This window comes from Triticum aestivum, chromosome 4A, assembly GCF_018294505.1.
Source record: "Triticum aestivum cultivar Chinese Spring chromosome 4A, IWGSC CS RefSeq v2.1, whole genome shotgun sequence".
Taxonomy (NCBI): domain Eukaryota; kingdom Viridiplantae; phylum Streptophyta; class Magnoliopsida; order Poales; family Poaceae; genus Triticum; species Triticum aestivum.
The window spans coordinates 700,368,695-700,382,765 of NC_057803.1; the positions used below are offsets into that span (position 1 = coordinate 700,368,695).

At 42.2% G+C, this 14,071-nt stretch overlaps 1 protein-coding gene across 1 annotated transcript; it reads right to left on the minus strand.

Moving 5' to 3' along the window:
* Nucleotides 1-1,559: 1,559 nt before the first annotated feature.
* LOC123084323 (uncharacterized) lies at nucleotides 1,560-2,633 on the minus strand. The gene is made up of 3 exons (XM_044505986.1): nucleotides 2,528-2,633; nucleotides 1,882-2,433; nucleotides 1,560-1,784 (listed from the first exon to the last, which is right to left on the minus strand). The coding sequence occupies exons 1-3, from the start codon at nucleotides 2,606-2,608 to the stop codon at nucleotides 1,560-1,562; spliced, it is 858 nt and encodes a 285-aa protein (XP_044361921.1). The 5' UTR covers nucleotides 2,609-2,633.
* Between the last annotated feature and the right edge of the window lie 11,438 nt (nucleotides 2,634-14,071).

The window sequence follows — 14,071 nt, forward strand, 5'->3', positions numbered from 1 at the left end:
AAAACTCAGCTCGGATTCGGTGATCCGGTGTCTTTCCTGACAATCTCGACATCTTCGATAGTAGCTGACATGCGAAGGCGTTGATTATCCCTTCTGTACTCCATCAGGTGATGCATGAGGTAAAATCCATCAGCCCTACTGTTGTGCGGTTGCTGGATGCACCAGAAGTCGGTCTTATGGCGGAAAACCAGCCTGGTCTTCCTGTGTGTTTTCACTTTGATATATCCACCAAACAGGCTGAAGGTTAACAGGGCACTATCGAGGACACTCTTTATGTGCGTGTAATCCTTTTTCTTGAGGTTCTTCGATGAGTCCAAGTACATAGCATGGGAGTATTCCGGGTACAGAACGATGAGGATGGCGCCGCCCCCGCTGCGCAAATTAAGTACACCTCAAATTAGCCCCCGTGCTTGGAAAGGAATGATTAACACGTACGAAAGGATATGCGAGGATGACTTACGAGGGATGATAAGGCAGGAGAATCGCTTCCTTGTCCTTATTAGCGATCAACAATTCGCCGAGGTAGTTTCTCGCATAGTCACGATGCTCTTTGCAAACTTCCAAGAAGCTCTCGTGCATATAGTATGGGTCCGCGACGCAGATTTATTTTATGCTCTCCATCCCGATGAAGCAGTTGAGATACAGCGCATACATGCGGATGAACTGAAAATCCAGCTTGGTCATGTGGAACATGTTGTAGATGTAGTCAAATCGCAAGATGAACTGATTCGCGGGCCAGGTATCAATGTACAACTTTCCACCCGGCACCTGAGCTACGTAAAGCGGGTATCCTGGATCTTTCATGATCAGAAGGCTTTTCTCTCTGGCCAGCACATCTTCATGGAGTCTCTTTAGATCATTGTTAGTATGTGATCTAGCGCTTTGGCGGGTAGGATCGGCTCGCCGACAACATGGAAACGCGTCTTACCTTCGACAGGTATTCTGTCTACCACCCGGGGGTTCATAGGCGGCTGGCTACTTGAAGCACCTATGGCACGTTTAGGGCCTTTCCTGGGCGGTCTCTTCCTTTGCTTCTTGGTGGGTGGCGGTAGTGAGCCCACCATACCTTCCCTAACCACCACCACCAGTGTCGTCGGGCTAAACAGTGGACGGGCCTCGGGGGGTTGCAGGGTAGAGACGGCATCTGAAGGCATCTCCTGCGAGGATGGCTTGAAGAGAGACTTTTTTGCATTCCGCCTTAGGACGTTCCTGCTTCGGCAAATCAGACAGCATCAAGTCATCATCTCCACGCTCATAGCCTGAGTCTTCGGCGTCTGAGCCATCAATCCATCATAGGCGGTATTGAAATACTTGTTCGGGTCATCATCATCATCCTCCATGTCATCATCAACATTTTCTTCTTCGACGGTGGGGGCGACATGATCTGGCACTAATGGAGGCTCTCCCTCGCGTCGTACGCTACCATCATCCGCCACGACAGGTGCAGGTAATTTGGTAGGTGGGGTGGTGTTCATACCTTCTTGAGAAGGTGGCATTGGCGTGATACTGGGCGCCTCGAGACGAAGAAGAGACTTCGGCCAAGGCAAGAACCAGTTCTTTCATGCGCCAATCATCTTAGGAGTCTCGTTGTCGTCATCGACTGGTATCAGAGGAGGAAAATCCTCAAAGCCCGCTAAGACATTGGCCACGTTAACCTTGAAGACACCATCGGGCATCTCTCGGTTGTGGAACATGCGGTCCTTCGGCTTCACGATGGTTGCCTTTCGCACAGCCACCTTCTCGCCCTTGATGTCGTAGAGTAGGGTGCACGGGGTGTCGTCGGCCTACGAAGGAGACATGTCTGCGACGTCAAACATCTGAAAGGCAACTGAAACGGAAGACTATAGATATGCTGGTGAAAAGGGTATGACGCGTAATTACCATAAGGGCGTCGAGCTCACCCAGCGACGAAGGCCCGTCGAGCATGCCAGAGATGGAGGTCGGGCTGCTATGAATAGGAACGGGAACTTTTGCGGTTGCTTGGGCAGGTGTTGTTGATGTGGTGGTCACCGAATTGCTCCCCACAAAGCTGGGAAGGGGAAAGTCCTCTGGCCATGGATTTGGATTGCTCTTCAACCAATTGAAAATTGCCCACAAGCTGGCCATCATGTTAGTGAGCGCTGCATTGACTACCCTGACCAACTCTTCTTTGGTCTCAGCTTTGGTCTTATTGACCGCAATCGCGACCTTCTCGTCGATGCTCTCCTGAGTGATGACCAACCATCTCTTCCTTCTTTCCTCTGGCTCCTCAAGGTAGCACGTCTTCCACGAGGCGCCATCTCCGACGCCGTGCACACGTCCATAGGACGGTGACTTGTCCACCGGGACCTTTTTCAGTATGTTCAGGGCCCGGTTGAATGGGGTGTCCCACTTGGGCCTCATCGACGACTGTGACAACTCGTCGCTTTCGGCTGCCTTTTGGTGCTGCTCTTTCTGCAAAAGGAACGTGGATGGTTTACTAATGTGACAAAACATGTAGTCAAATTGATTGGAAGCTAATATGATAATGTGGTAATATAAAAATTACCAGAAGTCTCATGAACTCCCTCGTGTTCGGGTCCGTGTAAAATACTGAACTAATCATAATAATTAGAGCCCATTGCCTCATGTGATTGTCAACAGGAGACTCCGGACTACCTAGGAGCGATAAAAATCGTTAGGCTGTGAACCCTGTAGTAGAAGAACGACAATATCCGTCACACATTGATTCCAGTCTGGTATTAGATCGGTCTCATTTCATCGCAATGGAATAATACTGCTGAAAGTAAACAACAAAATCACATATGATATGATTCTGCAACGCAATCAATGTGTATGTAAGTGAGATATATAGAGAGAGATGCAGGATTGTTGTTGCAGGTTGTAAATGGTAGGTTTCATTTGTTTATTTCTTCAATCAAGAATAATAAAGAAAAATATCACCATCTAGTGCTTCAAATCAAAACCAACCGGAATGGAGAGGTGAGAATGAATCTGTGATGCCTCCCTGACAAATGCTTGCCGGCAGAACTCAAGACCGGACATGCTGCCGCGGAGTAAGTGGCTGGATTTTGGAATAGAGCTTTCTTCTAAAAGATCATCCTACCACACACGAATCAGATCTTGCAACCCAAGCTAACTAAAAAAATACTCAGATCCGGGGAGATAGAGAAGAAGGGGAGATCGGACCTTTGGTGCAGCTTTTGTTGAGGGAGGACACTGACGGTGGCACTTGGGGCTCACCAGGATCTCTGGTCGACGACGGAGCACGTGTGTCTTGATTTACCAGCAATGGAGTGCGAGTATAAGTTGACCTGCAGTGATCACGGGGCGCCCACGAGAGTGGCATCCCCCTGAACAGCAATTAGGCAAAGTCGTTGGACCGGCATCGCGCGCCGAGGGTTGCGGGGTGACTCGCCAAGGTCAGACGTGGCGGCGCCAATGGGGAGGGGACACGGGGTAGCGGAGTCAGGGCGACGTTCCTCGGATCGCGGGCGGTTCACCGGGGTCACAATAGATGGCATGCCTGGATGTGCCTCGTCGGGTCACTTCCGAGGAGGGTCAAGGGAAGGGGAGTACTACTGTGGATGCGATGGTATATTAGATTCGATTTACTCGTCGGTTACGAAGGGGGTAAGGGGAAGCGAATGGGCTGCGGCTGCGGCGGAACCGGGCGTGACATTTTTTTCCTCTCGACGTTTGCTGACACGGGCAAACGTGGGAACAAATTTTACTGCTTGGCATGATTGATGACGTGGATAGCCCGCATGTTTAGATAAATAGGTTAGTGGGGATGAATCTCTTAGGTACTCCCTCCGTCCGAAAATACTTGTCATCAAAATGGACAAAAATGGATGTATCTAGAACTAAAATACATCTAGATACATCCCCTTTTGTTCATTTTGATTACAAGTATTTCCGGACGGAGGGAGTATATAGGATATAGGATTCCATTCAACATTTAGTCCACCTAAACATTCTTATACAAACCATCCTACTTGAAAGTTACAAACATAGAGAAGTTCTGTGGCTGGTGTTACGGCCATTGTTTTTATGGCGTCCCTAAGGCGTCGCCTGGGCGACACTTAGGAGTCACGGCACGCCGAGATCACAAGGCGTCGGCATTGCCTTAGACACATGCTTAAGGCGTCCGCCTTAGGTCATTGGGCGTTCAAGTCATCCACCTAGGCGCCAATCTTCCCGCCTTAGGCACATATGGACGCCTCATGCGGGGGTAGGGGCTTCAGACGGGAAACAGAGTCCTTGGCGGGAACCAGAGCCTCTCGTGGGCCAACAGTTATGAACGGGGGAATCAAAGAGAATAAACCATCTTTCCCACACCTGGACCATTGGTGGCGGTTGGAGCTGCATATCCAATCCACGCCCACATCCTCTCTCGTAGCTTCTCCCCCTCCTCTGAGGCCGATCCCCCGCTTCACTCTAGCAGAGCCTCTCCCCCTCCTCTCGTGAAACTTCTCCCCTCCTCTCGAGCACATCCTCCTCGACTCCTCCTCTTCAAGATACCATTGGTTGTACCTCCTCCCCCCACCAAATTCTACTCTATTCTGCTACTTAGAACCCTCTAAGGCATCACCTTGACTTATGCCTTAGTTCTTAGGCGGTGAGGCGCCCCCTCAGTGCCTTGGGTCTCCTTACCGCCTTAAAAGATTCTTCATGGCCATTGAAACTCCACATGCTTATGTCATGGATAATTCCTATATAATGTTCATCACCTTGTTGAAGTGATAGTTCTAAACTGTATCAATATTCGAGTATTGTGGTTATGATGAATTCCAGAACTATGGCACAGTTAGGAATGACTTAATACATGTTGAACATTTGTCAAAAGCACATTGATCATTTTTTATGCACACGGTAAACATTTTTTAGAAAGCGCTTAACATTATTCATAAATGCCATCAACCATTTTTCAAACATGCAAACATACTTAAGTGTTAGATTTTTGGTTATGAAAGTCACTAACCTTTTTTAATGGTTTGTTTTTTCTTTAATTACACAAACATGTGTTTACATTTTAAAACAGTTTTATGAATGTCAAAAGCACATTTTCGAAACATGAATGTTTTTACTAAAATGTCACAAACTTTTTTTAATCAGTGAGATATTTTTTTGGAAATATGAGAATTTTTTTACATTGTACAAAAAAATATAAATGTGTCATGAATATATTGTGAAAGGCATGAACATTCTACAGAAATGTCAGGAACATTTTCATAATGGCACGAAACAATCTTTATATGCGCGGTGCACAAATTTTGACACACATTTAACATTTTCATAAATTCAATCAACATATTTTCAAACATGCAAACACGGTTAAGAGTTAGAACATTTTCTGTGAAAGTCATTAACTAACTTTTTCAAATGGTAGCATACTTATTCTTAAATCATATGATATTTTTAAACAACATTAACATCATTTGAATGGTGTAAACATTTTATTTAAATAGCATGAACATTTTTTGAATGAGACGATACATTTCTTTGAAATTATGCGAACACAGTTTTTATATTGTACAAACAGTTATAAAAAGGCTTATTTGAATGTTTAGAAACATATTGTTATACTAACCACCCTATTTGAAAGTTTAGAAACATAGAGATATTATGTGGCTGGTGTCATGTCCATTGTTTTTATGGCGTCGCCTAGGCAACGCTTAGGCGTCAGTTCACATCACAACGCATCGGCCATGCCTTAGACACATGCTTCAGGCTTCCGCCTTAGGTCATTAGGCGTTCAAGTCAGTTGCCTAGGCGCCAATCTGCCCGCCTTAGGCAAATTTGGACGCCTTAGGCGGCGGCAGAGGCTTCAGGCGAGAAACAGATTCTTGGGCGGGAACCAGAGGCTCACGCACACCAACATTTATGAGCAGGGGGATCAAAGAGATCGAACCCGTTTTGCCCCACGTGGACCTTTGTGGCAGCTGGAGCTGCAGATCCAATCCACGCGCACATCCTCTCTTGCAGCTTCTCCCCCTCCTCTCAGTCGGATCCCCCCCCTCTCCAGCAGATCCTCTTCCCCCTCCTCCCCTGAACCTTCTACCCTTCTCTTGCAAATCCTTCTCGGTTCCTTCTCCATTATAGTATTCATTTGACCTCCTCCGCCTACCAAATTTTACTCTATTCTTAGAACCCTCTAAGTGCCCGCCTTTCCTTATAACTTAGCACTTAGGCTTTGAGGCTCCTCCTGGCGCCTTGCCTCGCCTTACTGCCTTAAAACATTGGTTATGGGCACTGAAACTCCCCATGTCCTTGTCATGGATGATTCCCATGTCGATCACCTTGTTGCACTGAGGGTCCTAAGTTATATCGATACTCCAGTATTATATTTAGGCATGACTTAATACATGTTGAACATTTGTCAAATGCACATTGATCATTTTTTATTCGCATGATGAACAGTTTTTAAACACATTTAACAGTATTCATAAATGCCATCAACATGTTTTCAAACGTGAAAACATAGGTAGGTGTTAGAATTTCTGTTATGAAAGTCACTAACCTTTTTTTAAATGGTACGATTTTTCTCTTAAATTACACGTACATTTTTGTACAGTTTAAAACAATTTTGTGAATGACATGAACATATTTTTGAAACTCGTAAATTTTTATTTAAATGTCACTAGCATTTTTTTGCATGAGTCGATAGATTTTTTATAATGAGAAATATTTTCCTTACATTATACAAGAAATTCTAGAAGTGTCATAAACATATTTGGAAAGGAATGATCATTTTACAAAAATGTCGGTAACATTTTCGTAATCGCACGAAACATTTTTGGTACCATACTTTAAATGTAATAAACATATTTTAAAACATGCAAAAATATTTAAGAGTTAGAACATTTTCTATGAAAGTCATTAACTTTTATTTCTCAATGATACCATTCTTTTTCTTAAATTATGCTATTTCTTGAATGTTATCAACATTTTTTGAAAGGCTTATACATTTTGTTTAAATGGCACAAACAAGTCACAAGGCATCGGCCTTGCCTTAGACAAATTCTTAAGGCAACCGCCTTAGGTCATTGGGCGTTCAAGTCGTTCGCCAAGGCACCAATCTGCCCGCCTTAAACCAATCTAGACGCCTCAGGCAGGGGTAGGAGCTTCGGGGGGAAACACAGTCCTAGGGAGGAACCAGAGGCTCTTGCGCGCCAACAGTTATGAGCAGGGAGAATCAGGGAGATCGAACCAGTTTTCCCCCACCTAGACCTTTGGTGGCGGCTGGAGCTGCAGATCCAATCAAGCCCCACCTATACTCCCTCGCAGCTTCTCCCCCTCCACTCCAGGAGATCCTCACCCGTCCTCTCCTGAAGCATCTCCCCACCTCTCGAGCAGATCCTCCTCTGCCACTCCTCTCTAGGACAACATTGGTTTTACCTCCTCGCCAACCAAATTCTACTCTATTCTGCTGCTTAGAACCCTCTAAGGCATTGCCTGGACTTATGCCTTAGTGCTTAGGCGGTGAGGCGCCCCCTCGGTGCCTTGCCTCGCCTTAGCGCCTTAAAGCATTGATCATCGCCATGAAACTCCCCATGTTCTCGTCGTGGAAGATTCCTATGTTGGTCGCCTTGTTGCAGTGTGGGTTCTAAACTATATCAATATTCAAGTGTTGTGGTTATAATGAATTTCCAGAACTATTGCATAGTTAGGCATGACGAAATAGAAGTTGCACATTTGTTAGTGCACATTGATCATTTTTTACACGCATGGTGAACATTTTTTAGAACTCACATAACATTATTCATAAATGCCATCAACTTTTTTTCAAACATACAAACAGTTAAGTGTTACAATTTTTGTTATGAAAGTCACTAACATTTTTTATGGTATGATTTTTTTCTAAAATTACAGGAATAATTTTTTACATTTTAACTCAACTTTATGAATTTCATGAACATATTTTCGAAACGCCATTTTTTTTTGAAAAATATAACAAACATATTTTAGAGGATCTTTTTCTTAATTATGAGAATTTTTTCTACATTGTACAAAAAATTATGAAAGTACCACAAGCATATTTTGAAAGGCATGAACATTCTTCAAAAATGACGGGAACATTTTCTTATTGGCACAGAACATTTTTTATACGCGTGGTGAACATCTTTCAAGACACATTTAACATTTTTCATAAATTCAACCAACATATGTTCCAACATGCAAACACAATAAAGAGTTAGAGCATTTTCTATGAAAGTCATTAACTATCTTTTCTGAATGGTACCATACTTATTCTTAAATCACATGATTTTTTTAATGTCATAAACATTTTTTAAAGGAGTAAACATTTCATTTAAATGGGACAAACATCTTTTAATGAGGTGATACATTTGTTTGAAATTACAAAAAACATTTTTTATATTGTACAAACATTTTTTTTTGAAATGCGTGAACATGTTTCAAAAGTATCGGGAACATTTTCTTAATGGCATGAAACATTTTTTTTTTGTCGCTCTCCATGTTGACTCAGTACGATACTTCATTTGGGATGCTTTACTTTCTTACTTTCCAGGTAGATACACCCAAAACAAGAAGAAAACCAAGTATCTCATATACAAGAGATTTGAAAAGCAGATAATGCTTCAAAATGCAAAGATCTAACATGTTCGCAAAGATGAACATTGTTTAGCTAAATAACGATTTTGCATCTACTACTATTACTCCACACATCGACCACTATCCAGTATGTATCTAGTGTATTAAGTTTAAAGAACAGAGTAATGCATTAAGTAAGATGACATGATGTAGAGGATTTTCATCAAGCGGTATGATGAAAACCCCATCTTTTTATCCTCGATGGCAACAATACAATACATGTCTTGCTGCCCCTACTTTTACTGGGAAAGGACACCACAAGATTGAACCCAAACCTAAGCACGTCTCCCATTGTAAGAAAAAACAATCTAGTTGGCCAAACTAAACCGATAGTTCGAAGAGAATTCCAAAGATATCAAATTATGCATATAATGTTTTAGAGAAGATTTAAATAATATTCATAGATAAGCATATCATAAATTCACAATTCATCGAATCTCGACAAACACACCGTAAAAAAGTATACATCGAATGGATCTCCAAGAACATCAAGGAGAACATGGTATTGAGAATCAAAGAGAGAGAAGAAGTCATCTACCTCTAGCTATTGACCCGTATGTCTGAGGTAAACTACTCATGCTTCATCGGAAGGGCAATAGAGTTGATGTAGAAGACTTTCGTGATCAAATCCCCCTCCGGCAGGACGCCGGAATAGGTCATCGGAAGTGTTTTCATGGATGCCTCTGTTGGTTTGGGGATATATGTGAATATATAGGCGAAAGAATTAATTAGGTCAGGAGGGTCACAAGGGGGCCACAAGGGTGGGGGCGCGTCCTCCGTCCTTGTGGCCGCCTCGTGGCTCCTCCGACTTCATCACTAAGACTCCTAGTTGTCTTTTAGTCCAAGGAAAATCATCGCGAAGGTTTCAGTCCGTTTAGACTCCGTTTGGTATTCCTTTTCTGCGAAACTCGAAAACAAGAAAAAAAACAGGTTTTGGCACTGGGCTCTAGGTTAATAGATTAGTCCTAAAAAATATAAAATAACATATTAATGCATATAAAACATCCAAAACAGATAATATAATAGCATGGAATAATAAAAAATTATAGATACCTTGGAGACGTATCACATTCAAGTCAGTTGACTAGGCGCCACTACTACAAAAAGGGCTATAGATGGAATGGCCACTAATGGCGCACCTGTGATGTGGTGCGCCATTACTATATTCTAATGGCGCACCATGTCTCGGTGCGTCATTAGTAATATATTACTAATGGCGCACCTGGTGTGTGGTGCGCCATTAGTAGTTTTGAAAAAAAAACATAAAAAAAATTTTGTTACTAATGGCGCACCGTTGCATAGTGCGCCATTACTAATTGATATAGTAATGGCGCACCACATTCGTCGTGCGCCATTAGTAGTTTTGAAAAAAAAAGTAAAAAAAAAATTGTTACTAATGGCGCACCATGTCTCGGTGCGCCATTACTAGTTTTAACTAGTAATGGTGCACTTACCACTGGTGCGCCATTACAAAGTTTTTTTCAAAAAAAATCAAAAAAAATATCAATTTATTTTTTCAAAACTAGTAATGGCGCACCGTGGGTGTGGTGCGCCATTACTAGTTAAACTAGTAATGGCGCACCACCCCACGGTGCACCATTACTAACTTGCCCCAACACCGAATGCACCCCCCCCCTCCGTGGATCGCCTTTTCAGTTTTAAAAAAAATAAAAGAAAATGATGGAAATGTCAAAAAAATAAAAGAAAATAAGTTTCCCATGTGAGATGTGCTCTAGTTTTTGGGAAAATTTACAAATATGAATTTTGACTTTATTTGCAAAATCTCTCTGGAAATTTGTAAAATGGGCATAACTTTTGCATACGAACTCGGATGAAAAAGTTTTTTATATGAAAAATCATCTACTCGAAAAGTTACATCCAAATTTAACTGGGGGAACCCCGTTAAACATTTTCAAAATCCCCAAAAACCTAACAGAAAAAAAGTTACGGGGCTTTCAAGATCTAGCGGCAAAAAAATTCAAAAAATTTCAAACTTACTAGTGGCGCAATGTGGATGTGGTGCGCCACTAGTAACAGAAAAAAATGGTTTTGAATTTTTTTTTTGAATTTTTTTTCAAAAAATGATACGTAATATGACCGGGAAGTTTGAAATATTTTTCAAAATTTCATCATAGTCATGAACATGAACAAAGTCCTAGACATCAACAAGGTATAACAGGATTGATATGCTAGATATATCAACAAGTGCCTGTGAAGTGAGCTGTTGTTGGGGTTGGATAGAACTTTGAAGTTAAGCGTGCTTGGGCTGGAGTAGTGTGAGGATGGGTGACCTTTCAGGAAGTTTGACCACATAGTGCGATTTGACCTGAGATTAAGCATATTGACCTGAGATTAAGCCATAGTGAACTGAGATTAAGAAAAATTTAAAAAAAAATTGAAAAAATTTTGAAAAAAAAAATTGATAAAACAATGTTACTAATGGCGCACCATCTATGTGGTGCGCCATTAGTATATCAGATACTAATGGCGCACTTCTATGTGGTGCGCCATTAGTATACCAGATACTAATGGCGCACCATGGGCTATACTAATGGCGCACTACATGGTGCGCCATTAGTATACCAGATACTAATGGCGCACCAGTGGTGCGCCATTAGTAAAAATTACTAATGGCGTGCTAGTAATGGTGCACCGATAGTGCGCCATTAGTAGGCAAAACCGGTGCGCCATTAGTAGGCCTTTTTCTAGTAGTGCGCCAATCTACCCGCCTTAGGCAAATGTGGACACCTCAGGAGCGGCAGAGGCTTCAGGCGAGAAACAGAGTCTTGGGCGGGAATCAGAGGCTCACGTGCGCCAACAGTTATGAGCAGGGGGGATCAGAGAGATCGAACCAGTTTTGCCCCACCTGGACCTTTGGTGGAGGCTGGAGCTGTAGATCCAATCCACCCGCACATCCTCTATCGCAGCTTCCACTAGTAGAAAACAAGGCTTTGGTTCGGGCCTGGCCGGCCCATTAGTCCCTGTTCTTCATGAACCGGGACCAATGGGGGGCATTAGACCCGGTTCATGAGCCCAAGGGGCCGGCCAGGGCCTCGTGGGCATTGGTCCCGGTTCATCTGGACCCATTTGTCCCGGTTCTAGGCAAGAACTGGGGCATATGGTCCACGCTCCTGGCCCACAGCCATTGGTACCGGTTCGTGCCATGAACTTTCATAGAAGGGGGGACTTAGTCCCAGTTCATGCCACGAACCGGGACAAATAAGTTGCCTATATATACTCATCGCCGCGGCAGAGCACTCTGTTTTTTCTCGCCGGCGAGGGGAGGGCATTTGGGTGCTCTAGCTCACCTCCTATGCACATGAGGTGTTCGATGAAATGTCCGAGCCATGCTAGTTAATCGTTCTCCTCTCGAAACTCGACATCCGAGCTCCATTTTCCCCGAGATTTGTCTAGGTTTAGCGGTCCGTCACGTCATGTCCCCGTCTTCACCACCGCCGATCGCCCGCGCCGATCTCGTCGCCGGCACCACCGTGGTCAGCCTCTTGTTCTAATCTTCTTTATGAAAGAAAAAAAATTCTTACTTCAGATAGATACTTGTCTAATTTTCTTACTTTTATTATTTCTTGTTATTATACAGTGCGATGGTTTTGGTATCCGCCCCCGTCCACCCTTATCTTGTCTATGATTCGGATGTGGTATATATTATCTTTTGATAACTATTTGGTTCATTTATTGTTTATGATAATTATGCCGACCAACATGACATAGATTTTATTTATCTAGGAGGTGGTTGAACCAGAAATTCCAACCGACCCTATTGTCGAGAGGTTAAATTTAGCTGAAGAAGAAAACAATTACTTGAAGGAACAAATAAGAAAAATTGAGGAGGAGAAGATGATATTGGAGTTGCATGTTGCGGATGTCGTCGATGATCACAAGATCAAGATGGATGCAATGCGGTTGAAGATTAGAAATATTAGAAAATATGCCATTCATACCGAGGCTTGGTATGATTATGCAGTTGGATCAGTTGTTACCTTGGTTGCGATTATGATCACATTTTTTTGCATATAAATGTTTTTCATAATTTCAATGTATGGTTTAATTAGATGCTCCGGAGAGCTATATGTTGCACATGCTATGTGGGTGAAACCCTGATACTTCGAAGGAGATTGTCTGTTTTGTACACGAAGTGCATCCAGTTTTTGTCGTAAGCCTCTGTACTTTTTTACACATGCTATGTGGGTGAAATGATGATACCATGCCAACTTGGAACCTTTTCAGAGTTCATTTCAAATGCTTTTCAATTTCATGGTCTTATAGCTCAAAATAATCAGTAAATGCACGAAAAATAACAAATGAAGTCGGAAAGGGTTGTACATTGATGATGCTGCTTTGAATGGTGCATTTTGAACATAAAAAAACTATGGAGTTCAAATAAGTTCAAAAAAATGAAATCCCTTTGTAACAGACAAGTTTCCGTATGAAACCCTCATACTTCGAAGGAGATTGCCTGTTTTGCACACGAAGTGCATCCAGTTTTTGCCATAAGCCTCTGTACTTTCTTGCACATGCTATGTGGGTGAAATGATGATACCATGCCAACTTAAAACCTTTTCAGAGTTCATTTCAAATGCTTTTCAATTTCATGGTCTTATAGCTCAAAATAATCAGTAAATGCATAAAAAATAACAAATGAAGTCGGAAAGGATTGTAAATTGATGATGTGGCTTTTAATGGTGCATTTGAACATAGAAAATCTATGGAGTTCGAATAAGTTCAAAAAAATGAAATCCCTTTGTAACAGACGAGTTTCCGTATGAAACCCTGATACTTCGAAGGAGATTATCTCTTTTGTACACGAAGTGCATCCAGTTTTTGCCGTAAGCCTCTATACTTTCTTGCACATGCCATGTGGGTGAAATGATGATACCATGCCAACTTGGAACATTTTCAGAGTTCATTTCAAATGCTTTTCAATTTCATGGTCTTATAGCTCAAAATAATCAGTAAATGCATGAAAAATAACAAATGAAGTCGGAAAGGGTTGTAAATTGATGATACGGCTTTGAATGGTTCATTTTGAACATAGAAAAACTATGGAGTTCAAATAAGTTCAAAAGAATGAAATCCCTTTGTAACAGATGAGTTTCCGTATGAAACCCTGATACTTCGAAGGAGATTGTCTGTTTTGTACACGAAGTGCATCCAGTTTTTGCCGTAAGCCTCTATACTTTCTTGCACATGCCATGTGGGTGAAATGATGATACCATGACAACTTGGAACCTTTTCAGAGTTCATTTCAAATGCTTTTCAATTTCATGGTCTTATAGCTCAAAATAATCAGTAAATGCATGAAAAATAACAAATGAAGTCGAAAAGGGTTGTAAATTTATGATACGGCTTTGAATGGTGCATTTTGAACATATAAAAACTATGGAGTTCTAATAAGTTCAAAAAATTGAAATCCCTTTGTAACAGATGAGTTTCCGTATGAAACCCTGATACTTCGAAG

What these genes read in the sequence shown, in the direction of transcription:
- LOC123084323 (XM_044505986.1), bottom strand. Translation starts at nt 2,608, where the DNA reads ATGAGGCAATGGGCTCTAATTATTATGATTAGTTCAGTATTTTACACG. An exon ending in GGGAGTTCATGAGACTTCTG is followed by an intron (nt 2,434 to 2,527) that starts GTAATTTTTATA and finishes TTCCTTTTGCAG; the next exon opens with AAAGAGCAGCACCAAAAGGC. An exon ending in GTGAGCTCGACGCCCTTATG is followed by an intron (nt 1,785 to 1,881) that starts GTAATTACGCGT and finishes TCTCCTTCGTAG; the next exon opens with GCCGACGACACCCCGTGCAC.